Source organism: Seriola lalandi, unplaced genomic scaffold (genome assembly GCF_002814215.2).
Source record: "Seriola lalandi dorsalis isolate HSWRI2012SDOR001 ecotype SW California unplaced genomic scaffold, Sedor1 jcf7180002052274, whole genome shotgun sequence".
NCBI classification, from domain to species: domain Eukaryota; kingdom Metazoa; phylum Chordata; class Actinopteri; order Carangiformes; family Carangidae; genus Seriola; species Seriola lalandi.
In genome coordinates this window covers 1862350-1890195 of record NW_019522827.1, presented here as the reverse complement: position 1 = coordinate 1890195, position 27846 = coordinate 1862350, and the positions used below count along the sequence as shown (strand labels likewise).

The 27846-nt window shown below is 40.1% G+C and overlaps 1 protein-coding gene across 4 annotated transcripts; it reads right to left on the bottom strand.

Annotated features, from left to right (window-relative positions):
- Positions 1 to 319: 319 nt before the first annotated feature.
- On the bottom strand, positions 320 to 27846 carry LOC111650424 (alanine and arginine rich domain containing protein). 4 transcript variants are annotated; one of them, XM_087172314.1, is made up of 45 exons: positions 27399 to 27846; positions 26409 to 26697; positions 25524 to 25638; positions 25197 to 25370; positions 24542 to 24648; positions 23911 to 24048; positions 23512 to 23672; positions 23369 to 23395; positions 23118 to 23154; positions 22965 to 23034; positions 22822 to 22873; positions 22530 to 22726; positions 19651 to 19870; positions 18651 to 18712; positions 18467 to 18566; positions 18092 to 18196; positions 17037 to 17095; positions 16878 to 16947; positions 16739 to 16783; positions 15528 to 15794; positions 15309 to 15407; positions 15158 to 15228; positions 13826 to 14728; positions 12322 to 12497; positions 11825 to 12040; positions 11118 to 11148; positions 10878 to 11019; positions 10472 to 10685; positions 10163 to 10346; positions 9810 to 9956; positions 9142 to 9604; positions 8332 to 8837; positions 8035 to 8187; positions 7613 to 7788; positions 7265 to 7358; positions 7044 to 7070; positions 6560 to 6637; positions 5672 to 5806; positions 5465 to 5577; positions 5025 to 5172; positions 4581 to 4871; positions 4055 to 4290; positions 3649 to 3892; positions 1336 to 1381; positions 320 to 1216 (listed from the first exon to the last, which is right to left on the bottom strand). In XM_087172314.1, the coding sequence occupies exons 2-45, from the start codon at positions 26606 to 26608 to the stop codon at positions 1086 to 1088; spliced, it is 7230 nt and encodes a 2409-aa protein (XP_087028440.1). In that variant the 5' UTR covers positions 26609 to 26697; positions 27399 to 27846; the 3' UTR covers positions 320 to 1085. The 4 variants fall into 4 exon arrangements, with proteins under 4 accessions (XP_087028440.1, XP_087028443.1, XP_087028442.1 ...); XM_087172317.1 differs by lacking the exon at positions 22530 to 22726 and adding an exon at positions 20090 to 22443; XM_087172316.1 differs by lacking the exon at positions 18092 to 18196.

The window sequence follows — 27846 nt, the reverse complement described above, 5'->3', positions numbered from 1 at the left end:
AAGTCAATCTACATTTAAAAAACACTGGCACTTAATTTCATATACATTGGCCTCTTATTGTCTCTTATTCTTGGAAGTTATGTAACAGCTTGCAATGTTATAGTGAACTGCTGTTTACATAGTTAATTGCTTTTGACTGGACAGTGCTATAAATTGCTGGCAACCGATTTGGACATTATTAAAGTGTTAACAATCTATTTTAGAACCTCCGAGAACTTAGAAAGTTATTTACACACAAATTAAGTGATGGATTTACCAAAGGCTAGTGCAACCCAGTTTCACATGTCCGCTAAGTATCCCAACATCAATCTCACTCAAGTTCAGGGTTTTCTACAGTTTTATTTTACAACTTTAGAGTCTTCTGTAATGTACATGCATCATAAAGGTTTTCTTATGTGTTTTGTTACAGTATTTATGAATGAAAATGAGTGTATTTCACTTTTGGTGGCCTTAAAAACAAGCCAAGCAAAAGCTAAAATGACAGTTGTACAAATGCAGTCAGTCACCCTGTTTCAATAGCCAGAGATTATTCTAGCACGTCTTATTCAAGTATATCAAGTTCATTAAAAAAAATGAATAAATAAAATAACCATTAACACAATATGCCAACGAGTCTAATAAAGTGAAACCAAGACAGATATTGCACCATCTGATGGCACGTACCAAATGTAATATCTTGGCAAAAATGATTAATGATGCATACGTCAAATACTTATAAATTCAAATTTAGCAACACCAATATTCACAAAAAAATCCAAACCACGATTCTGTATATATATATTGTGCTAATAGAAACAAAACAGCTACAGATTGAACAGAATAAGTCAGAAGGAACAAATACTTTCAAGGTTCTCTCTAATTGTACCCATCAATAATGCAACATATATATATGACTCTTGCCCTGTTCCTGAGTGGTTAAGTGCAATGTGCATTATGTTTGCTTTCTTTTATAATAGAGGAGTAGATACGTACAAAGTTGGATTCTTGTAGTTATGCGACTGGGCTGTGGCTTTGGCCTTAAAGTTGGTGCTTAAATGGCTGAAATGAAATGTTTGAGTTTGAGCAAAAGCAGCTGTGATATGTGGTCAGATCATATTGTTCTTCTTCAGTACCTCCAAGTACTGCTGCGTCGCCCTGCTGACGGGATCCAGCTCCACCCTCGAGGCAGAGCCTACCGGGGACATACGGGCCGAGGCGACGTCCAGCTCTGCTGTGGCTGAGGACCAGAGAGAGACCACAACATGAAGCTGCTGCTATAAGACATTTACTGATACCATCTATTTCATTAGACTTTATAAGACTGACAGGATTTGTTTCTGCCTGCTGTGCACTCACCATTGATTAATTCCCTTGATATGTTTCTATCCAACTCACTCTGCATCTGGAAAAAAAAAAAGAAAAAAGTTGCAGTTCGACTTGAGCTAAAATAAACTGAATAAAATACTACCATAAAATAACATTTTAAAAAAGGATGCACAGATGATATTTCACCACCAAACACAACACAATGGTAAATGGCAACACATTTAATGACAAACACTTGAACAGTGGAAAATCACTGCACAGAAATCAGGACTATTATGTGAAACACAGCAGGACATGCCAAACATGCAAGCTCTGCTTTCGTGTCGAGTTTCTGCGAGCTCTTTGATGTTGCCTTTTAAATCTTACTGCAAGCATGTCAGTATGGTCAACTTAAGTCACATGCCTCCATAATTTATTCAAATAGTCTGTACAAGATGTATTTAAACTAATGATAAATGCATGTTCTTGATATCTGACATGTAAAACAAAAAAAGATGTGCATGCAACATATAAATTGTAATTGTTCCAGATTTGTATGTATTGAGTTATACATGTATAATTAGATGTGCCTGTACACCCACACATACATTATATACATATGCATGCATGTACACAAACACAGAGACATGGAATTTTGTGGATGGTACAGTTACTTCTTGTTTCTTACTATATGTCATTATATAGTTTCTTTTTTATCAGTTCATTTTTGTAATGAATTTTCTCTTCACATTTTCTTCGTCAAAGGTACAAAGTCAGGAATGAGGCTGTTAAACTTTTACTGTTGTTTCTAAGCATGGTTGGTGATATGTTCACAGAACATGCAGATATGCTTGTCATGTCTCTCCTATATACATATATAGTACAACACTCTGTCTTGTGTGTTGCACTGCGCTCCTGTGTTGTCTTAGATAACAGATTACCACATTTTATTGATTGCTTATTCATTCAATCCAGGTAGGTTGTGTTTTTGTGTTAAGTCCTTTAACACGTGCTTGTAATGAGGAGTTGTCTGATTAAATGAACCAGATTTGATTTGATCAAACACATACATGGTGTTTAAGCTTCACCACTATAATTGACGTTACAACAGACAGAATGGAGCTACATAATCTCTACTGTACCAGTCAACTTTGGAGCATGAAGAAAGTCAACTCAAAGCAGAGAATCAAAGACGAGGGTTTAAGATTGCTGCTGGCAGTCAGTCATGTTGCTAACCACAAAATGCAAAAACCAGCAATCCTGCACATTTCAGCTGTGAAATTCAGTTATTCTTTACTTTCTGAATTTTATTTTTGCAACTTTGACTTATTTTTGACTGTTCGCATCCCTTAATTAGGTAATTCTAGGAAGATGAGCCAGGAAATAGCTCTGCAATTAATTGGCCTACTGTAACAGAAATTTAAAAGAATAGTAATAACTTTCATGTACATTCATGCTGATTCATGCATGATAATTCATGCTTTGTGCGGCACATTGTGCTTCCACCTAGAGTGAAATGTGCTATAAAGTGCTGCTTGCTTTCTTGCTTACATTTCTACTTCAGACAATTAATTTGATAAGAGGGCTGTAATTTTAGGTTGATACTTCATCATGTGAAAAACAAATACTGAATGCAGTATTGGGGAAAGCTCAGTTGAATTTTCCGTAACTTTGCTGGTCTGCTATCTGTTTTTTTCACTGTGCAAATTGGGAACATTATGGTTTGGATGTGAACAGAACTATAAATATGAGCCCACCAGCAGGGTGAAGGGAACAGCAGCCAATCAGACACTGAGCTTAACACATCTACACACCTGGTTATGAGTCTGGCTGAAGAGAGGACAGATGAGAGACAGACTTTTGAGCTAGAAGCTAAAAGAGTCAGAAATAGAAGATAAGTTAGAAGAAGTCCCACTACCACAAAGACTAGAGATAGAGTGAAGAAGAAACAATGTGTAGGAGGAAGAAAAAAAATAATACAAGGATTAGAAATAACTTGAGTTCCGAAGGGTGCTTTGGAGAGGGAAGACAGGCCTTAAGAGAATTTAGAAAGCCATCACATCAGTTTCATACCTATCTTTGTTATAATTCCATTTTCTCACAATCTGAAATGTTTGATGCGTAATGTCTCAAAACCCACAGAGTAATACGCTTCTGTAGTTATGACAACATAACAACACACTAACTGCTCTATAAAAAGCAACATCTTTGAACAAAACGCCACCAGTTACACAATAACAACGCTGACAACCATGATGCCATGGAAATGAAAATGGCCCAAATTAAAAGAACTAGTCTATATAAAGAATATTCCCCTGTAATCTGTGTGAGCTAATGAGTGTCTCAGTTAATGACTGTACAGACCTTGGCCAGATAGTCCTCCACCCTGCTGTTCTGTCCCTCAGTCGCAGGGCTGAGAAGGGAGATTCCCAGACCAAGGCTTCTGTTGAGGGGCCCCAGTGAGGCCCCATAGTTTGCCGGTGAAGCCAAAGCGCCCACATCCAGTGAGGGCCCTCCAAGGCTTCCATTTGCAATGCTGCTGGTGATAAGAGACCTGCTGCGCTCGTTGAGCAACTTGGAATTTGCTTCTGCGAGTCGACTGTTGGCCCTGTGGATGAAAACATAGTAAAGATCACTGATACAATACAGGTTTGTTGCCTTTGTCGAATTATACCATGATACTACACAAGTGTTGATCTGTATCAAATCGGGCACTTATATTAACATTAAAACTGATCGATATCAGTTGAGGGGAACAAGCTGGTCTCACCTCTCTAGTTTGGCAGCCAGGGACTTGCGGAGGCGCAGCTCCTCAGAGTAGAGTTGGCGGTATCGCTCCAGCTCAGTGCGTGTGGACTCTCTTTGGTTAAGGCTGTCCTGCTGGGCGTTGCGGGTGCGGCCCAGTTCCCCCTCCAGCTCCTGGATCTTCTGCTCCAGCTGAGAGCGCAGGTTAGCCTCGTTGGCCGCTTTAATCTGATCCAATGCTTCTTGGGATGCTGCCTGGGACTGGAACACAAACAGACACAATCATATTCAATCAGACTCAGTGATGCTTTAATAGACATGTACATATAGTAGCTTTCATAGCAATGATGTAATTCATACTTTATATTCACAGCAAATGAATTATTAAATACATTTTTATTTTATCATCTTGTTATCATTTTAGTCAGTATTATTATTTACTAAGTCTATTTTAGACTTAATTTATATTTTGTATTGTTTCCACTGTGCACTCTGTAACTGTTGTTGACAGTGTCATGAAACCAACGAAATTTCCAGATTAGAATTCCTACCTGCAGGAAGAGGTTGACCTGCTCCAATTTCTGTTGTATCTCTTGACGGGCCTTCTCCTCTGCATCATGGCGGTACTGCTCCACCTGGTTCTGCTCCATCTGTGCTGCCTCCATTCGGCGTCTCAGGTCCAAGACCTCCTCCTCCAGCTGCCTCTTACTCCTCTCCAGCTGGTCCGTACTGCGGCTGAAGCTCTTCAGAGAGGCCAGCTGATCCTTAAGCTCCCCGTTCACCCTCTCTAGTTGGTTGCGACGAGACGCTTCCTTATCCAGCTGCACCTGCAGATCATCCACCTAAGACAGAGGAAAGGTCTGAGGCCATTGTCTAACAGCTGACACTACACTCTACATGTAAGGGACCCAAGAGGTCGCTAAAGACAAAGTTTCTAGTGGTTTATTATTTGGGGGTTAATTCAGAAATCATAGTGCTGTATCAGACAGACAAACCTTTTCTTTCATTCGACCAAAGCCACCCTCTGCCTGACTGTGTCTGGCCTGGTCCATCCTTAGACTGCTCATAGGAGAAACAACCTCAGCTCCACTAGTATCCTGATCCCGCAGTTTCTTCTTTGCAGTCTTCAATAGAGTACGCAGCCTTAAACACATAGACACAAAAACTTACAACAACAAAATAAGGTCAAATCTAAGAATAACAAACAAATCAGTCCCAATTAAGTGAGTATACAAAAACAAAAACACTAGACAAACACAATGACTTAAACATTAATAGTATTAGAGTTTAAGAGAAAAAAAAAATACAGACATCAGTGTGACACAGCCACATAAGCCAGGAAAGACTGCACTCTACTGGATCCTAGTTGTGTCTAAATAGTAGGAGAAGGCACTGCCACAGGTGAGGAGGGCGTGAGGAGGAGGACAGGAGTCACCTGTACATTTCTTTTTGAAGCTCTGTGTTTCTCTTCATCTCTTGATCCAGACGAGTGTCTACAGCCTTCTTCTGCTCTGCTATTTTCTTGGCTTTCTTCTTCTCGATTGTCATCTGGAACATCATGATATATTATCATGAGGGGAGACTAAGTAATTTATCATTTATAATAATATTAGCGTGCATGCAAATGCATCACTATGATCACCTGGGTGCTCAGTTCTCCTTTTTCCTTTTCAAGCTCTGCCAGGCGCAGTCCTAACTTAGAGCGACTCTTCAGCTCCTCCTCCCACAAGGCCTGAGAGTCCTGGGCTGTGTGAGACAGCATGCTTTGCTTCTGGACCTAAGAAAGAGAAAGGCAGAGGCTACAATTAAAATTATAATAATAATTTAATAATAATTAATGATAATAATAATTCAATGATAATTAAAGATAAAGTTGTGAATATTTAAAGCTCCAGTCAGCTTGTAACAATGATCAAATTTCAGTTTGATCAGTTGGCTAAACATCCAACTGATCATCTGACCTCTGAGAAACTCTGTCTCAAACATGCTGGAACAATGTGGCCCTTTTCTCATTTAACCTGATCTATGTTTTGTTTTGTTTTTTTACACCAGAATTAGAATTTAGTTCTACAGAAAATATATTAATATTGTGTTTATTACTAAATTTGTAAGTATCAGAAAATCTGAGAAGACTCAAATGTACTTGGTTCTTATTTTCTTATTAATATTGTTGTACACTGCACTGCCTCAAGAAACATGTTGTTCAAAGCTTCCCCTTTTTTTTTTTTTTACTACTTTTTTGTTTTAGGCCTGAATTCAAAATTGTTTCGTATTTCAAAAAAACACAGGTTATAATTTACAAATGTCTGATAGTTTAGGTAACAACGACAGGAAAATACTTTTCTTCTGCAAATATTCCTCAACGGGCTACTTTTCTTATTTGGCTGGCAACTGAAAAATATAGAAACTCCCTGCTCTCCCTGATCTGAGGTTAATTACATAGACAAATACTAGAAAATAGGATGAGAGTAAGAAAAGGAAAATCTAAGATTAAGGTTTTCTTAGAACAGAAACAAAATATGTCACAAACCTCTCTACTGAGTTGGTCTTCCAAAGTCATCTTACTGCTTTGGAGGTTTGCAACCAAGTCCTCCAAATGACCTCTGACCTACAGAAACAAGAAGATCATTGTAAAAAGTTATAAACGAAGGTGTTTGTGATGCTGCTCTTTTATTTCTCATACATCATTTTAGAAAGTTGAAAGGACACTTTAGACTAAAGGAAGTAACATGCATCATGCAGCTTGAGAAAAGGAGTGAAAGATCCCACACACTAAGGTTTAAGAGAGAAAACACATTTTGACGTCACCAAGAAAAACCCAAACCCACACAAAGCTATTACTTCCCCTTTAAGTTTGGATTCCGACTTGTACAAAAAGACCCACAAAGCCCAAGTGCTTTTGATTTTGCAGATGCACACAGTATGATTTTAGGATTATTGTCAATTTATATTATTCTTTTAAAAACAGAGTTAAACCCACACAGAGAAACTAAGCCTACATCCATAATACCAACCCCTCCTCCAGGTGAGCAGTCAGATAGCTGGAAGAAGATTGGATACCTTAAAATATAATAAAAGACTTTATAATTTTATTTATTTGATTACATAAGAGATTTCACTATACTTTTTCTGACATATTGTAAATGCTAGATATGGGAAGGAGTAGATATGGCACCATTGAGATCCTGTGTACATGTGTGTGTGCAATTTACTGGATTAGGTTTTTTGCACTTACCATGGCAGCTTCGTGAGCCCCTTTCTGAAGTGCATCAATTTTGTTGGACTGTTGCTTTGCAGCCGCTTCCAGCCTGGCATTCTCTATCTCGAGCCTAATTTGACATTACATTGACACTCTGCATTACACATTCATATACTGTATATTGAAACATAGTTTGACTCATGGCTGAAAATGCTTTTAGATAGTAGTGAACAGAGTTATTTCTGCGATATGGAGTTGTCTTATTTTACAAACTTCATTTTACATTATTTATTTTAGTATATGTGGTATCTGATAAAAGAAAATAAACTAATCAATCTCTCAGCTCCAAGTGTGTGTGTGTGGACAGCATGTGTTTGTACATACCTCTGCACAGCTTCCTCCAGCTGTCTGATGGTGGTATCAGAGGCTGCTGAGGCAGACAGCGCCTCCTGGAGTTTCTGAGCAGCCATGGTGAGTTCCTTTTCCCTTTCATCAAGACTGCTCTTCAGAGTGTTGATACGTCTCTCAGCCTGCACATATTGGTCTTCACTCTCCTCCAGCTAGACAGAGACAGAGCATCCACCTCATCAGCCCTGCTATCAGTTTACTTAACTGTCAATTCAGTGAATATACATACTGACAGTTATTGCCTCTTCTGATCAACTGTATCACCTTAAAATAGTGATAATAAGCCATCTAATTTCCGCTTCAACTCAAGGTGTTTGCTGCACAATCATTAACACAGCTGGCATCAGAGATGTGGTGAGAATATGCTGCCACAAGGTGTCAGTGTTCGCTGCTGTTACCTTTCCTTTAAGCCTGTCCATGTCTTTGAGGAGCCGGGCCTTCTCCTCCTCCAGGTCATTGCGATAGCGTGTGTTGACCTCCAGGGAAGCTTCACTCATTGACAGTTTCTTGAGTGAGTCAGCTAGCTCCTGCTGCAGCTGCCTAAGACTGGTCTGCGCTCAGACAGAATCCAGAGAAAGCACAGGTTGATAGATATAAAGGGATATCCTTACCTGCCGTTTGGTAGAAAGGCTAAAAGTGGGTCTGGAGGAAGAGGCTAGGTAATCTTATTACCCCCTGCAGAGCTCTAATCTTACCTCTCTTTCGTTCTTCTCCTCCTCTAACTTGTAGATCTGATCTCGGAGATCAGCAGCCTTACTGGCGACCTCCTTATTTCTCTCCTCCACTAGTTGTACTCTCTCTTCGCAGTCGGAGCGCAGCTTGGACAGAATGTCACTGAAGCGCTCTTGGGCATCAGTCACAGCACGCTCCTTTGCAACGCCTTTGTTTTGGGCCTCCTCTAGCTGTTGCCGTAATAACATACCCTCACTTTGGGCTTGGGCTAGCCGCTCCTGTGTGGCCTCTTGGCGAGCTCCAGAACGACTGACCAGCTCCCTCTCGGCTTGCAAAGCCAATTCTACCTCCTTGACGTGTGCAGCTGCCTGGTCCTTCTCCCGCTGTAGGACATCCAGGAGTAGGCCCTTCTCTGTCAGCTGTAGTGTGACCCGATGAACTTCATTCTCCATACTGTTTGCACGAGCCTCTGCCTTTGAAAGCTTCTGGGACAGGCAGCTGACTGTCTCACGCTGACTGGCTGCTTCACCTATAGAAATAAAAGTATTAGGAGTAACAAAAAAGCTCTCAATTTAAAAAGATTGTGGACAAAAAGATGCATAAAACAAAATGAAATACAAGCCACTATAGCCAATGTAGACCACAGTAGGAGGCAGAACTGGCTCACACAGAGCAACTCATCAAACAGCCCCTCAGTGTCATGGTAAAGAGTATTACTGGTTCTGTGTAGTTTCACCTCAAGTACAAGTGGCTTTGTTTTAAATACAGGAACATTTATGTGAGTTATTTAAGTTTGAGCTTGGAACTATCCAGCCATTTCAACCACTACTAACCTGTGAGTCTGTCTTTAAGACGCTGGTGTTCCTCTTTCTCTCGGAGCAAAGCTTTTTCTGTGTCTGTGTGAGCGGCCAGGCAACGCTCAGCCTCCTTAACTGCACCAGCCAGGCGGGTACGAGAGGACTCCACCTCTACCTCCAGTGTTTCACGAGTCTGTCGCTCATTTTCCAGGCGGGTTGTTACCATAGCTAACTCCGACTTCAGGGTGGTCACCTGGTTATTGCAGCTGAAGACGGTTTGGGTCAGGGCTTCATTGTTGAGTTTGAGATCTCGATGAGCATCTTCTAGCTGTTCTTTGAGGGCCTCGTTCTCCTCTAAAATGTGGCTCTCTTTGAGACTGCTGCTGGCCTGCGAACGCTCGAGTTCTGTTCTAAGGATGGTCAGCTGCTCCTGTAGGGTGGCAGTCTGCTGTAGCAACTCCCTCTCCCTGTCACTGGCCTCAGTGAGCTGAGACAAGGCCTATTATGGAAAACAGCAAAAAACATGTTAATATTGCCTCGAGTTGACAGGTTTTCTTTTACAGTTTTGTCTTCAAAATGTATTATTTATCCCCAGAACGTAATAGATATTAATATGAATCTTCTACTTGCAACACCATACTGTATCACTGTTATATTATGATATATCCTAGAACGATGAATACCAGGATAAATACCAGGATTACCTCATTGCTTTTGCTAATATTTCTTTTGTTCTCCTCCTCTATCTCCTGCTGCTTACGGAGATGGCTGTTGAGCAGATTCTCCTGCAGTGTCCTTGCACTGCGCTCCTGAGCCAGCAGTCTCTGGGTCTCACTGTGGTCCTCTTCAAGCTGGGTGGTTAACATACAACCAACTAATGTAACAATCATATATACAGCAAACAACAACTGCACAAAACAACTACTGGTAAAATACTCAAAGTTCTACCAGTCGTACAAATAACTATCAATAGAACATCAACCAATATCAATACAATGAAAACTGCACAGCAAAATCACTTTTGTTTGGACAGAAAAACAAATATAAAAGGCTGTACCTGTTTCATGTTGTTGACCAGTGCTCTCATCTCCAGCTCCAGGTTCCTGAGGGTGAGCTCCACCTTCTGTCTCTCCTGAACCTCTAACTGATGCTGCTCCTCCGTCCTCCTCAGCTTATCTCTGGTAGTGTTGTACATCATGGTGGCATTGCGGCGATTTTCCTGCTCCTGTTTCAGCTGAAATCTAAAATATACAAAATAAAAAGATCCATAAATTAGGCAATCAAAAATATAAGAAAAGAGACCAAGACAGTGTCAATAAAGGGGTGCTGAGTACTCTTGCTTTCAAGAAAAGGAAGTAATTCTCACTTGAGGTTTGTGACTTCAGTCTGTAATTCCAGCTGGTCGCGCTCCAAGGCAGATTTAACATCTTTAACTTCCTCTAGAGAGCTCTTTAACTCCGTTCTCTCCATTTCCAGCTGGCTCACCTTGTCTGCCAGGTACCCGTGGCGACTCCTTGCCTTTTGGATGGAGCGCTCATATTCGTGGAAAATGTTCTGCAGCTTCACCATGCTTCTCGAGTCTGCGAGATAGTATAAAGAGTATAAGAGTCCAAGTCTCACCACTTAATGAGCACACAACAGATCTTGTTTTCAAAGGTGGATTGTGTACATGTATATTGCAAAATAAATGAATGAATTGATTGAAGACCCAAAAATCAAAAATTATTACATATTACTGTATAAATTAGCATTTGAATCTGTTGAGTCAGTACCTAAAGTTGCTGAGTCCAGGTTCTGAATGAGGAGGGATGCATGACGATAGCCTGAAGCAGGAGAGTCGATGTCATCTGTGGCTGTGTCTGATGACTGAGTAAGTTCATCAAAGTCTTCTGCCATCTCCATGTCATCGGGATTCTGTACATGGAAACAAAATGTGGTCTTGATATTATTCAGTCCCTCAGTCTGTATTGTGTGTAGCCTAACTTAACTCCAGTTACTGACATAAGTTTTACCTCATTTTTCTGTTGTCCACTGGTTGGCAACCTGAGCCCAACAAACACAGGGAAGAAAAATAGGGGTTATTTGGAAAACTGATATGCATCTTAAGAGCTGCACAGAGGTGCTATAGGAAGTGTAATGGTATAATGCAGTATACAGTTCTATTTTTGGAAAGTCAATGGTTAGTCATGCAACTATGTACGGACACAGAGAATTAAAATCAAGGAGTATTGCATCCTAATCATCACCCACCACCAGTATTGTAAAGGTCTGTTCAGACTGAAGAGCAAAGCCAATTTTCACCTTGGTTTATTGATGCAAATTTGACCACTGGAGTGTTTTACAAGTCTAGCTTAGAAGTTTATTTGTCACAACCAAGCAATGCACAGATATGATCTGAAATCTTACCAACAACTCCAGTAATTTCTCTTATGTTCCTCATTTCTTTCTCTCTTTTTTCTTGTTTCTTTATATGTTAATCAAGTCAAGTACGAATGGTTTCGGATAAGCATGAATTTTTTGTTTAGTTTAAAACATTTCAGTCTTGCACAGATGCCTTAACCAAATCTGTGTCTGTTCTCATTCACTCCCTTCTTTCTATTGACTTTGTGTGCTGTTGTGCTGCCTGTATAATTAACTTTGTGTTCAGTCTGAAAGCACCTTACAGGTTAGTGACAGAGAGGTGAAATTGATACACATAAGTGGCATACTGCATATATACCTTCCTTCATCGTCCGACACTTCACTTAAAGTGCTATCGTCAAACACAGAGAGAGGATCTCCGTTAACATGGGTGTTGGTCTGAGGGGCTCTGCTGTGCCGGGCCCCTCTGACCAGCTCCAGCTTTAAGGTCTCCTCTACAGCTTGTCCCTCCTGTTTGTTGCTATTGTAGGTCAGCTGGAGTGGGAGATGTGATTGCGCTGGTGCCCTGTTGGTGCTATAAAGAGTAATAAACCTGACAATCAATGAGTTGTGTCATCTACACCTTAAGGAACTTGGTGGTATTGCTGAAGAAAGAGGTCTAAAAATGCAATCAGTAAAAGAAAGTTTAGACTGGGCTCTTTCTGTTGAATGCATCTTTTAAAAATAAATTTACTTCAGAGCAACTCAACAAGAGTGTTACAAAAATCATATTCACACACACACACACACACACACACACCAATAATTGAAATTTGCTCAGGGCCTACAAATACACAATAGCTAGAGCATACATACCTCTTGGTGGCTGCAGGCTGCTGTTCCTGGTGAACTGCTTCAGTTTGACTTGACAGGCTTCCTAACCTGGTCTCAGGTTTCTCAGTACCCACTTCTTCCAATGTCGTTCCACCAGTATTCCAGGATGCATGGGATTTTTGCACCTCCATTGCAGTCTTTGTCTTCTCTTTGCCAACCTGAAAAGACAAGGGATAATATTTAATTAGTTGCCTTGTCACATTCATACTAACTGAAACAAGTTGGGGCCAGCCTTTTAAGATGCAATTTGGCGCAGGTTCTTGTACACTTTGTCATACATAATTTAGTGTCACCCCTCCCTTCTGAGACCAAACACCTTAGTGTGGTTACTCTATTTGATACGATATTTTCAGTTAACTGTAAGGATGCACAATTCTCTGCACTGCAATGCTCACTGTGGTATTCTCAATAACTGAACAAAGAAAAATCTAATCAATGTTTAGCCTGATATGAATGGTACGATGCAAAAACTAAATGACAGCGTTCTAATAGAGATCTTACCAAAACTACAACTAGAATCTAAAGAAAATATAATTCTTTATTAGGTTCTTTATTAATCCCACATCACTTCAACACTCTCTCTATTACTTTCTTAAAGTGTCATCTGTACCAGCTTGAGCTGTTTGTTCTTTACATTGTCATCTCAGTGACATTAGAAGTTGTTCTCTGTGTGAATTAACATGTGAAATTTTGGAGAAAAGATATAGTACAAAATTAATATTTGCTTCTCTGCTTTCTGTCCACAGAGACCCCCAAGAACTCAAAAGGCTGGCCAAAAAGTAGATCTACTCATCCCATGGAGAGTCTCCTCAATTTGAAGAAATACCGACATGTAAAAAGACTAGCTTAAGCACAGCATGCATTAAAAGAAAAAAAAATCCAGGAAGTATCATCACAACTGCACTTCTTTTAAGCACAAAGAAGGCTGTTATTTATACAATCTCAACACTATGTCACTTTGAAAGTTTATACAACAGAATTTAGCATAAAGATACATGCAAATCCATGCATAATGAAAGATAAGTCACGACTAAAGAACACAGAAGACTGAATGTTAAGTATTTTTACAATCAAGAATGCCAAACAATCTTTTAACTGTAAGTCAGTACCAGGCTTCTTGAGTGCAGAGCAAATGATCTTCAACAAAATGTTTGCTCAGTTCTACACGTCTTTAAGGTTTGTTAAGGAGATGCAACAATGAAGGAAGAAACATGCTCTTCTACTTGAATTCAAACCTACAGAAAATAAATATTAAGACATGGACAGTGAACATTTAACAGACAGAAATAAGATGAGGTCATGATGTGTGGCCAGTTAAGCCCCTCTGAAAAAGCTGAGAAAAAGAATTGAAATTAAGTACATGAATGAAAAAAGAAAGAGAGGAGATCAAGAAGGGATTATGGAAGAGGCAGCCATCCTCTACCTCTTTCTGGAGTTGGGCCTTTTCTTTCTCCAAATCCAGGAAGACAACCTTCAGCATCCCTACCTCAAATTTAAACCTTTCCATGTCCTCTTCCAGCTCCTCATCAGAGACACCTGGGACAGATGCTGAACGTCTGCTCAGCAAGGGGCGGCAAGACTTGGTGATCTCCTCAGGATCCTCTTCTGAACTCACATTGTTCTTCTCAGCTTCACCTAGATCAGCAGTTTTGTCCTTCAAGATTAAGTCCATCCTTTGCTTGTGGAACGGCCCAAGTTTCCTCTCATCTTTTAAGAATGAGCTACAGTCAACATCAGAAATGGGTACGGTGCGACCATCAGAAAAAGAAGTGGTAGCATGGTCGATGTGGTTCTCTTTCTGTGCTGTGGCGAGTTGTGGTGAAGGAGACCTGGACTCGTCATCATCAGTGAGCAGATCTGGCTCCTGAAGCATGTTGCTGTCACTGACAGACGGAGGCTGACAGACCTGCATCTTGTCTTCACGCAGAGAGTTGTCAGCTGAGTCTGTCACAGAGTCTTCCAGTCCAGACTCCCTCTGCTCAGGTATGGTGAGAAGGACAGTGCTCTTTGCTCTTGCTGTTGGGCGCACAATGATTTCCCCTTCTTCTTCTTCATCACTTGACTCTTCAGCAGAAGTAGATTCAGCTGTGGCTTGTTCTTCTGCAACATCTTCTGCAGGGCATCTTGATTTAAACAGTTCTCCAAACTTCTCTTTTAATTCACCAGCAACATTCTTGAAGGTGGATTTTACCTCCCGTTTCTCCACCTCTACCCAGAGCTTCTCGTAACGTTTCTCCCATGGGACATCATCACGCAGTTCACCTCCTTCTTCAGGACTGTGTTGATCTCTAAAGTCATTATCCTTTTCTCCTCTGTCAGAGCCCACACGGTCAGATGGGCATGGGTTATTTATATCTAACTCACATGTATCTCCTGCATCATCTTTCTCCTTTGGTGGCATGGGTGGACAAGGAAAAACACAACACAAACAAGACAAAAATGCAAAACACCAAGTTTTGATTTTAAATGAAATACACAATATTGACACAACATTTCATACTCACTTCCTACTTATTATAACAAATTACATTACATTTTCATATTGGAACATTTTAACATTCACCTTAAGAGAAGCTAACCAAATAATTTGAATTCTGAAACAAATTCGAAGACAAGGGGGCAAAAACTATGTTTACAAAAACAATATCCACTTGGAAACATGCACATTTTTATACGACATGATGATGAGTTTTTCTATTTTCCTTTGATTGGGAAAGCATGGATGATGCTGTACGGTTTTGTCTGGGACCAAATTCAGTGAGGGATGAAAAAGATGTTAAAATTGTGGTAAGGATGGTATTTTCTGTGTTTTTCTCACCTTATGCTGAGGCTCGTCACAGTCTTTGTTACTTTCACTGTCTCTTGCCATTGATGAAAGTTCGGGAAAACCTAAGGAGACAAAGTCATTATCCAGAGTAGAGGGCATGTGTGCACAAAAAGGCCTATTTAAAAAGACCAGTGAGCCTTACCTGGTTTAACCACTGACTGAGGCTCAGCTATGTCTTGAAGCTGATTGTCAATTTTGGCTGCATTGGAAGATGTTAAATTGTTTGGTTCCCAATCTGATTCTGGATGAGAACAAGTCAAAGAGAGAAACATAAAATTATGTGCTTATGTCCTTTGTTTGAATGGTATAAACATGCATTGACAACATTAATAAGAACATGAACAGTCTTACAACAATTTACCTTCGTCACTCTCTGGTTTCTGAAGCACCATCTTCCTTGCTCGAGGTTGAGGATGGGGTATGAGTTGAGGGGGTGTGCTGAACAGTTTCATGTTGGAGCTGATGCTCCTGTGAGGTGTCAGGGGTGCTGCTGGAGTAACATCTTCATCCTGCTCTTTAACAGATGGATCGGTGCATTCTGGGAACTCCTCAAGTCCAGGGGAGGCCATTCTGCGGCCAGGTAGGGTTTTCTTACTGGTTGTACTGGCCGAGTCCCAGTCTGATGGATCTGTGTCATTAACACAAGAAACTGTAGGTAAATGAACAAAATACAACAGTGACATTGCTGAGGGTAGTCAGTTTACACTGGGATAATCATTAGGTATATATACCTTGAGTACACGTGCCTCTATTATATGATGCCCTCTATCAAACAGGGGTCTCAAAGGAGGAACTATAGTTACTAGTGAATAAAGTTCAACTTATCTAATCAGCTATTTTATGTTTACCAACCTGCTTTTTGAGCTTTCAAAAAGTGTGATGACAGAAACATAAAAAAGGGTGGAAAAGTCAGTGTTGCAAGCAGATGTACCACATTAATCACAAAGCTTAAAAAAGACAGCAGTTCCTACACATTTGAAAGTGAAGCTTTAATAATGCAGATATTGGGTGCCACCCTCTAAGTACCAGGCAATTTACCAACAGTGTAAAAGATGCAAATGCATTGGGTTTAGGGGCAGAATTACAAGTCGCACACATACAAATACAAAGTAGTATTTGGCCTCTCATGAATCTGTTGTGCTCAGAATGGACAATAGTTTCTTGCATATCTGCAGCCACCAGATACACCATCATTGTTGGCAATTTTGTTTCCAAACATTTTGTTCCTTCGTGTGGTGGAGTGGAGTAGTAAACAACTCTCACAGCATCAGAGGATATTAACATACATTTAAGCCTTTCAATTCCTCCCTGTAGTGTTGCTGGGCACTTGTTGAACTCAGCAGGGGGCACTAAGCTGCAAAGTCAGGTCTTATTCGCAATAAACAGCAGCCATTGCTCTCCCAGCTTTTACAATCCGTTTGTGTAAGGCATTGGAGAATCAAAAGCAACCACCCTCTAATCACAAATATTTTGCATTTCATAGTTTAACAGGGGCAAAAAATGAATAAAACAAATATTTTGGTCCATTTACAGATAAAAAAAAAAAAAGGAGTAAATTAAATGTCATATTACCTTCAAGATCATCAACGTCTCCCAGACCAAGATCTTCCATTACATCTGTAAAGAGAAACAAAGTAATAAGACACAGAGCTCTGCTTCACATAACTTCTCCAACATTTGGCATTATGAGAATCTGGATTATTCCATTTACCTGTCTTTCGTTCATTATCTCCTTCAAGTTTGCTCAAAACACTAAGTGGTTCCCATTTTGCCTTCTCACTCTGGTAGACAGGAAAAATATTGCAATTTGATTCCAACAGGTCACAAATTTTATCTTTTATCTTGTATACCCTTTAGTTGCTGAACGTACCTCTTTCTGTGTAGTATCATCTTTAGCAGCATGTTCCCTTTCATCATCATCGTTTCCAACTGCAAGAGACAAGACATGTCTGTTATGTCTGACACAACACAAATTAACTTCTGTAAGAAACAAAACAATATTCAGAGGAAGCTGGGATAGTTTGCCAGAACAATGTAAAAAGCATTCCCATGCAAATGTGCTTCTGGTTAATCAGCGTGTAGGTAACATGGCTAGGCATCAGACAAGGTTTTAGGACCTGTTCAGCCCCAGCATTACCGTGCGCTTTGCGTCATCCGATCACAAGTGAACAGCTCTAAATACAGGTGTGAATGTTCCCAGGGCGTATTGAAGATACATTTGAGATCCGATCACTTAGACCACGTTCGGAGGTGGTCTTGGCCACATGTGGCCACATTCTTTTAGCAATATGAAATGCTGCAAATGCACCCTGGGCAACATTGAAGGACCACTTACTTAACTGACATCCTCTAACACAGTCTCATACACAGTTTCATAATGAACAATGGACCTATCCGTCATAGTTGGACTGGCTAAAACCAACAACGCATTCTACACAAACACAAATGATGTACGTGTTTATTTTTATATTGACTGGGAGAAGTAAGTGAGTAAAAGAAAGATCCTATCACAAGTGGTCACTCAAGACACTTGTGGAGATGCATTCCAATGCCAGGTGTGAACTGAAGTACTTCGAGCTGTCCATTTGAGGTCAGATCACCCATGTTAATGCCAGGTCTGATAAGGGCGTTAGATTCTTCGTTCCATTTTATGGGGACACAAGTTCATTGTCAGCCAAGAATGCTGAGAAGAGCTGTAGGCGCTTATTATTATAATTTCAGCAAAAACATACAGTAACCAAGAAAGCAAAGTAGAACCTGTGGCCCTTTAAGTCCCAAATTTGGGAAAAGGACATTCAAGGGTGGCAGGCAGGATGGAGTAGTGTATGCTGCATGCATTTTCTTATGGTGATCATGAGGTGATTATAAGGCCTCTGGTATGGTTAACATGCTGTTCCTTAGACCTCTGACAAGACATTCATTTACCCTGTCCCTGGCTGCCTCTCGGCCTGCCTACACTCCTCCGAGGCACTAGAACTGCCATCCTATTGCCTCCTTCCCCTCTTACAAAAGACGGAATATAAAACAAGTCTACAAAAGAAATGTAACATATTGTTGGAAAGACTGTTTACATTAATGGCAATCATAATACATTGCAAATACTACACAATATTTAGACTAAAAACAGAAAGCTTCAATCATTACTCACAGACAAAATTAATGCATGCATTAATTCACAAAAGCAGTTTTCTATGTTTATCATTAAATAAGGTCACACTTTTTCTGCAGCATGAAATGGTGCCTGGAATGACTTGATTGCTTAAAAAAACAAAAACAACAAATAAAGAAACAGAGACTTACTTTCTTTAATCTCTTCTTCAATAGGGGACATCTCCTCTTGATCCTGAGTTTGCAGGCTCTGTTTCTCTTCATGTGGCATATTGGGGTTTTCAGAATGGGACTTAAAAGAGAAAATCAGTCTGTGACAATGTGTATGCCAAACATCTGATCTTAAGTGGTATTCAAAAATTTGTCCTTGCTGTACCTCAGAGTCCCAAGAATCTTGCTCTTCCTCTCCCTTCTCTAGACCCAGCTCTGACAAGAAATCTATTAACAGATGCAAATCAATTAAGCTGAAACACTTGACAAGAAGCAATGGTTGCATAACAGTACACGATACATTCAACAGGGGCAACAGATATAGAAAAAAATACCTCCCAGGAAAGGGCACCTCACTCTCTGGGTCTCTCAAAATTTTATTGGATTTCAATTCCTGGTGCTACTTTTCAATTCAAAACAATTCTTTATGCATCTTTATTCATGCCGAGTTTATTTTTGACTTCTCTACTTTATCTTACTGTATTATTACATTGTTATCAAATTCAAATTCTTGATAGATGGTAATAATTATATTGTATTATTTCCTCATTCAGCAAGAACATCTTCATCAAAGGAAAAAAATACCAGCACATCAACATCAAGATGTAAATTGGCTTGCTTGTTAACATCTTGTTAACCAGACTGAGTGAGTCACAACCCTTGATATCTTGTTAAACTGTCAACTTCTCCTGCAGAATGTGACCTCAGTCACTTCAGTAGCTGACCAGACAGAGGTATGACAACTACTTAGAGTTGCAGCTAGTTCTTGGGAAGCTCTCTGAATTCAGGTTTTGTTTTGTTTTTTGGTCTATAACACAAATAATAATGAAGTGACCTCCCATTAGGGTTGAGTCAAATCATAATTGTACTGTTCAAGAGCATTTGAAATACATTTAAAATTATACAATTTTATAACTAAAATAACTAAGACACAGCATATTAAGTGGGGTAAATGGGTGCCACAATGTTTGTTGTCAGTGTGTTCGCAGTAGCCATAGCAACTATGAGGGTGGGCAGAACTGTGCTGGTGTTATAAATGAAAACACTGCCTATAAATACTGTACACTGAGGTCACTGTAAAGTTTGGTGGACCAATATTTCAGTGATGCAAATGTAGCTCTTCATAACACATTGAACTCATCCCTTATAAACAATTTGCTGCTTACCTCTTTTTTTATCTTTGCAGACTTCTGTCTCAGGAACAGGTGAAATGGCATCAAGGGACTCTCCACTCTCTTCAGGCTGATCATTTTCATCTGAGACCTCTCCTTCTTCCTCTTCTTCCTCCTCATCATCTCTTACCTCCTCTTTGTCACCATGGTCATCATCATCATAATCTTCCTCCTCCTCCTCCTCATCATCCTCATCCTCCGTGGAATCTTCTTTCTGTGTAAAAAACATTGCTAGTCATATTTAAAATCTTATTTCCACAAGGGATATCTGATGAGCAGAAAAGCACTACGCAAGCTAAGAACAACCATCTGAAAATCATGATGAAGTGTTGGCACAGCTAGAGTGTTTTTAAAGGCTTCTTTGAACAACCACATTAAACTACAGAAACTGCTAAAGTACAACTAAGAGCTACCTGTTGTGTTCCTGTTTTACCTGAATGACAGGTTCTTCAGTGCTTGTGAGCTGTTGATCTCTCATGACTACGCTCTCTGCTTCATCAGGTGAGTCTAAATCTACATTATCAATGTCAGTCTGGGGTAACACTTCATCAGAAACTGTGTTCCTGTCTGAATCATGGCATTCACCAACAGTGATGTCTTCTTTGGTTGATGGGCTGGAAAAAATATTTTCCTGATTTGGTTTTTCATCAAGTTCATCTGATGACACTCTTGTCTGAGGAACACCGGCACTTTCATTTTCTAGTGGGACATATGCCGTTAATATAGCCTCATGTTCGTCATCTGGCTTGTCGCCTCCACTCAGGCATCCATCTTGTATGTTATCAGAATCACCTCCCACATCAGACACTTTGACTGTGGCCCTGGCAAAATCGTACTGCACTTTTTGGTGCATGCTGTCAGAGTCCTCACTTGTCTCATCATCTTTGCTGGGATTGCTACTCTTAAGATCCACCAACTCTTCTTCCTCTGGCTTGTTATTATCTGTTGATTCATCATTTCCATCAATAACAGAATGAGGAACCTCTTCATTGTCTTCAACGCCATCAATATCATCTACTCTAGCTTCTTCTTCTAACTTCTTGTCCATTGCACTTGTGGGCCTTGACTTTGGTGACTGTAAATAGACTGGGGTAGAAAGCTGTGTGTTCAAGACGTCACCGCACTCTAAAACTTCATCATCCTCATCACTTTCATCTTTATCATCCCAGCTACTATCATCATCATCTGAATCTAAATTTCCTTCCATTTGTGATGACTGACGAATTGACTCAACACCATCATTATCTTGTATTTGATTTCTGGTTGTGTTTTCATCCTCAAGTGCTGGTGACACTGCAGGCGAGGGGTCATTTGACTCTTTCTCAATACTTTCTTTATCTTCTTCCAAAGAGCCATCGGAACAGTGCTGCTCTCCAGTCTGGTCTGCTGTTACAACATTTGTTTTGGAAGCTGGTGACCCCACTTCACCTTTAGTGAAGGAGGCTTCATCATTTTGGTCATTATTTTCAGATGAGGAATCCCACTCTGAATCACCTACTGTTGCTTTGTCTGGTCTGTTTTTGGACTGAGGAGAGCTTGTTGAACATAGTCCTAAAGACGAGACACATTTTGGAGATGGTACCACTGGTGATGAAGAATCCCATGACGTATCCGCGAGGTCTTCGTTTGGTTGCGGTAATGTGCATTTCTCTTGCAGTGTTGCTGCTTCTACTTGTAAATCTGATGCTTGAACATCACTTTTCTCATCAAGCATCTCCTCTTTGACCTCATCTTCTTTGGGTAGGTCAGTGTCACTGTCTTCTAATGAAGAGCCCCATGAGGACTTGCGTTTCCCTTCTTTGAGGACTTCTTCAGTTGATCCAGCATCATCTTCAGCATCAGACATACCATCCGTAGTTTTTGCACCAACCTCAGGTGAAACATTTTTGTGCTTAGCGAGTACAGTATTGCGACCGAATCCCCCTGTTTGCTTATCCTCTTCATAATCACTGTCATTCCACACTGTATCACCACTGTTTTGTTTATCACTCCAGGAGTCATTATCATCCTTTTCCATTTCTCCCTCAAACTCTTCTTCCTTAACCTTGCTAGGTGAAGAAGTCTCAGTGCCATGCCTGGATGGTATACGACCTCCTGTTGAACCCTGATCTAAAATTATGTTTTGGTCTGATGGCAATATGCATTCCTTCCCAAGGCTATCGTCTTCATCAGAAAACTTAGATTCTACTCTAATGGCTGAAACGACACAATCCTCCTCTACATCTAATGGCGCTGGCATTGCATAACTTGCTGTTTCAGCTGGGCAGACAAGGTCAGTATTTTGAGTCTCTGTTTTGGCATCTTTCTCTGAGACATCTTCATCAACAGGAGTAGTTCCACTATTGAAAGAGTTGTCAGTACCAGGTATGTTTTGAGTATCAGCACTTCCAATAACCTTTGGGGCAGCAGTGACAGAGGGTTTTTGTATATCTTCATATTCAATAGCGTTGGCCTCGACAGAAGCCACATAGTTGTCATCCTCCTCATCCTCACATTCATTCTCCTCTTCATCTTCTTCCCCATCCTCATCTTCACTTTCCTCATCATCGTCTTCTTCTTCATCCTCCTCCTCCTCGTCCTCTTCTTCTTCTTCATCCTCCTCATCTTCATCATCATCGTCATCATCTTCTTCCTCCTCTTCTTCTTCCTCCTCTTCCTCCTCTTCTTCTCCAACTTCCTCCTCAGAGTCCTCTGCCTTTGGGCTTCCTTCATGAGATTCTGATCTTGCTTTACTAGTTGACGGCTGCTCTGAGTGTTTGGTTTTCCCCTGCTCAGCTGCCCTGTCTGCTTGGTTTGGTCATTTAAGAAAAAATGGACAGAGAGAAAGACATCACATAAATGCAACTAACAAAGCTTCAACACAAATATTTTACCTTTCTGTAGCTTGGAAGAGGGGTGGAAGTCATCTGGGGTGCTTTGGAAAGGAAGGAAACGGGAGAAGGATGTACTGGGTGCTGCGGAGCGTTGCTGGATGGTAGAGCCTTTGGGAGGGATGGGATTCTCTGAACTCTATTTTCACCAATTGGCTCAGATTCTGAGCCACTCAAGAATCTGTCAGGCAGTGCAGAAGCTACAGGGCAGGCGGGGATAAAAGGTTACTAGCAAAAACCACAAACTATGGAGGGACACTAGGGACAGTGAGTAATGCTGAAAGATTCTCAGTACCTTCTCCCTTTTTTGATGCAATCATTTTCCTTAGGTTTACTTTCTGTGGTTTCTGAAAGACAGCATATCAAATCAAGGTTGGATCAAAAATGTAGGAAAAAAAACAACTTACAAGTAAAAAAAAAAAAAAGAGTAGCACCAACCTTTTCAATTAAAACAGATTCATCATCATCTTCAGATGAAGGCCATTCATCTGCAGCACTTTTTGAAACCCTGAAGAGAGAAGAAGGGTGGTTTAAACAAGGAAGTAAATTTAAATTTTAGGTTGAAGGTCATGAGAAGAAGATTGTACTCACCGACTTAGTGACTCTGACTGAGAATTGTCTTCAAAATCTGCAAAAAAGAAGAGGAACTTATTTTCAGCTAAACAAGACTTAACTTAACTTAACTAACATAAAACACAACAATCTAGGCAGCATAAAAATGCATTTCCTAAAAGGAGTAGGTTGAATATCCATCCTTAGTAACAGCTAATGATCTACACTGACAAGAAACTGACAGCGTCTGACTGATTTTGCAAAGAAAGCTCATCTAAGCAAAGTTATACCTCCCCCTGCTTCATTTGCTCCATGTTCTAGATCCAGTCAAGGGGTAATGCATGAGGAATAAATGAAATAATCAAAGTCAATAATGAATAGACAGAATAATATCCTCACACTTCTGTCATTCACTGCAAAGTGATTTCCCTACCATCTTTGTCAGTGGCTGGTCCTCCCAAAGAGAAGCCCGCTTCAACGTCTTGGAAAGGACTGCCCAACAGCATTTTTTTCTTGTTTTTGCCCGGACCTAGATGTGACATGGACGGCCCATCGTTCCTCTGGGTGCCGTGCTCAATGATCAGGAGGGAGCAACTAAAAGAGATTTCAAGACAGAAAATTTCAGTGTCATAGGCCTTAATATGTTCCTGTGATTTCAGGTGTGCAAATGTGCCATGAGAATATACAGTGATCTGAAAGTAAAAAGGAATAATATAACTGTAGAAAACTGATTTTCTAATGAATACAATAAAAATGAATATATTAAAATCATAAGTCATAAAGAAATGCATGAAATGCTAAGAAAATAAGTGCAAAGACAAGAACAGCTTACGGATGATGCCCATTCATTACTGCGTAGTCATCAGCTGACCATCCTTTTGTATCCTTTAGTGTGATATCTGCGTTAAACTTCAAGAGTAGCCGCAACATACTGATTTGTCCATTGCCAGCAGCTATCATTAATGGGGACCTGCAGACAAAACCAATGATAGCAACATAACCAACTGTAAATTAGAATACGTCATGTGGTGGAATCACTAACCACAATGCCTGTCAACCTGTTAACTCTCTGATCCGTGAGTACTCATTACTACATTATTACATCAGTACTCAGTAATCATGGGTCGGACCACACTCATCTTCAAACTCTGCCTTAACTTTGTTCTCAAATGCACGCCTGTAAAACTTTTGTGACAGCTTGTTGCACAGTTATGACACTGTTGTGCTGACAAAAATCTGTCCACAGACAAACAGACACATAAACATCTGTATTGGTATCAGTATTCAAGACCACCTCTGTGGTAGTTCCTGCTACAGTAGATGTCTCCAGGACCACATTTTGCCATGATGACAGATTGACTCACAAGGTAAAAATAATACCAGCCACATGCTGTCATGGCTGGTAACAATGAATTCAGCAACATCAAACTATTAGATGTGTATCACAAACGTGTCACTGTTACCTTTGGTCTTGGCCCATCAAATTCACATCAGCAGTCTCCTTGAGGAGAAACTCAGCCATCTCTATATGGTCCTCACGGACTGCCACAGTTAAGGGTGTGAATCCCTCCTAAAAAATTGGATTACAGTCAACAACCTCATGCAATGGACAAGTGTTATCAGAATAACAACATGTCGTTCTACGTGGAATATCATAGATGTCAGAACCATGTTGATATTTAATTTCTGAATAGCCTTCTTTATTTACAAGACTTTTTCAGCAGTCTACTGACACACATCACTGAATGTGTAAGATGTATCCAGACACTTAATAAATACATCTTTTGCACAGCAAAATTTTTTATTTTCATGGTGTCTGGTGTTGAGCGTACCATTTGTGGTTCAAAACCAGAAGTCACTAAGAGGTCCTCCCCTAATGGCCATAATTGGTTATTGCAATAAAAACTGTTAGTATGATCATATGAGCTGTGATGAATACTTTTTTGATTAAGATACAGGGAATATTTTCCATCCCCTAGTGTCCTTGCTGGATCTTCTCACAATTCAAATATATCTGGGAACATGACAATGCCTTAGTTTGCATTAGCTAAACATTGTCCTGATGTTTGGCCTAAAGCTGAGACATTGTACTTTGGTACTGTGGAAAGAAAGAATTACCTTGTTTTGGGCATTGATGTTAGCCTCATGCCCCAGCAGCAGGATAGCAGTGGAGATGGACGGGATGTTTGCTGCTAAATGTAGGGCTGTATTGCCATTGATGTCCACCAGGTTAGGGTCAGCATGATTCTCCAGCAGTATGTTCATACATCGCTCATGCTGGCCCTGCACTGCCTGATATTGTGGAGAATTGACACAAATGCAGAACAAAGCCTGAAACGAAGCTCAACACAATGTACAAAGAAAGTAGCCGACTATGATCATCACAATATATTTTACATTAAATTAAGAATCACTTTGATTTCGAGTCTCACCATCCAGGATTACCTTCATTAAGGCGGATCTATTTTGATTGTCGCATAGGTTAAGCTTGGCTTTGCTCTCCACAAGGAATTGCACCACCTCAACATGTCCACTGGCACAGGCAATATGAAGTGCAGTTCTGTAATAGTAAAGGAGAAAGTTTGTCATATGCAAGTATTCCTATTCTTACTAAAACATTTCCACTGACAATTACAAAAAAAATTTTTTTAAATGTGTACAGTTTACTTTAAAATGAGCTGATAAATAATATTTTACAGATTTTGACAAGTTCAGCTGCTATTTTTTCTTTATTACAAGCCATTCTGTAAATTGCCTCATGCACTCCTCTTACACCACTCAGTTACTTCTGACACATACTAATTATAAATGCTAACTTGAGCCTACCCTGAAACATAAGTAGAAAAGAAACAACTGGTGTTACGTACATGTTACTTCGGGCTTAAAACACCTGTTTGAGTTTGCTGTTCTCAGTTCGTTTTACAATACCACTAGCCAGCTTTGCTATGCAAAACATATTCCACACTGCATGCTATACTCAACAATATACAAATGCTGCCACAATATCATTTTATCTCTGGCATTGCAAAAATATTCATTATTTTAAACACGCTAAAAATAAATATGTTTAAGAGATGCATTTATCTGTGGGGGACAATTTGCCAAATTTTTTTCATCAGTCAAACAATGCATTAATGAAAGGTCTGTAACTATATCTCAGTGGAGTCTCGGTGGAAAAGTGGATCCAAAATAATGTGTTTAAGTTTCTGACATTTTAATAAACTATTCACATGGAATGCACTCCTGCATACATATATTGTAGAGAGCAATTAATCCAGCAAATACTAACACTTTTAAGGATATGACAACAAATGCTTTAAACCCACTTACCTGTTCTCCTTATCAAGTTGGTTGATATCATTCTTTTTAGCAAGCTGCTTCAACTTTGCCAAATCACCCACTGAAGCAGCCTTATGAACCTTCCCGAGGTCCTTGTCTTTCAGTTCATAGCCAACAGAAAGCACACTCCCATTGTCAGGGGTACCAGATGGGTGTTTCTTTTTCTTAGTAAAGCTGAATATCTTCTTCATTGTACACAGTAGCACAACATTGCTTTTGCACCGTCACTACCTGCCACTCATCTGGTGCTGGAGGATCACCGCAGGCTCCTCTCCCATCCCTAAAAATAAGACGTGCAAAGCGGATTAGACGCCTATAAAGCCGTGCAGTTTTGTTTCACTGCGGTTTTGCTTCATATTAAACTAAGTACCAGAAATACTGTTCCTCACACAGTTATATAAAGTGAGGTAACGCTAGCTTCATCTCATATACAGCATAGTGATCAATTGCATATATAGGGAGGTATTACGCATAACGTTGAGTATTTCATTACTTCAAAATAGCGTTAGGTGACGGTAAACACAACTGTCATGCTATATGCAGCGTTTCAGGATAGGCTAAGCTACATGTTCCCTAATTTTCTTGACCATACCTTATAGGACGTCCTCTAGAACGTTTTTTAGCACCCGGGTTTGACGGAGCATTTCAACGTTGCATTAGTTCAACGATTAAGATGCACAGAACCGAACATGTCCACAGTAGCAGACGTTACTCCGTGTTGTTTATATGAAAGTGCTTAGCGTTATATCTTGTGACGTGTTACCATGGTAACTGACTGTACAAATTATATGCTAACGTAGCTGCCAGAGGTTTTCCAATTTGCTAATGTTGACATTGTATGCACTCATTGTTTTTAGCGCTGGTATGTCGTGTATATTACTATGCCTATTGTTATTATGTTAAAACAAAAGACTTAAGTTTTGGTCAGTGTAAAACCTGTGCTATATTCCGGAGTATTTGTTGCCTAGCAACATAACCTACCTTCAGTTGGCTCCGTGCTGCGCCTCCCACGTCGTCATTTCACAAATGATGCAAACCGCCACATTTAAACTGGATTTGTTGCAGAGCAGAGTGCAGCAGAGATTGTCTCTACAGCGCTCAAACAGCAAAGCTTATTCGCAAAAGTTGGTTCATCTCAAAGATCCTGTGCCTCCCAACAAGTGTGCAGGAGTCGCTAGCTAACGCTAATCTCTGTGAAACAAACTTAACCCTGCTAACTCAATGCTAATTAGCAAAAGCTAAAAATCAAAACTGAGATGGGTAATAGGTTACTAAGAAATGATAACTTTGAATTGAATACGAATGACGTACGTAAGAGTATGCCACCATAACTCGCAAAAGCATTTGAATTAATACTAACTACAATGTATTAACTCAAACACTAACCTGTTGATTGTCGGACTCAGACCACTATCAGAGCTAAAGCTAA

Coding starts and splice junctions, on each gene's coding strand:
- LOC111650424 (XM_087172317.1), bottom strand. CDS start 26,608: ATGAAGAAGATATTCAGCTTTACTAAGAAAAAGAAACACCCATCTGGT. Junction 22,444..22,821: donor TGCATCAAAAAAGGGAGAAG/GTACTGAGAATC, acceptor GACCAAACCAAG/CAGACAGGGCAGCTGAGCAG. Junction 16,948..17,036: donor ATGATACTACACAGAAAGAG/GTACGTTCAGCA, acceptor CCTGTCTACCAG/AGTGAGAAGGCAAAATGGGA.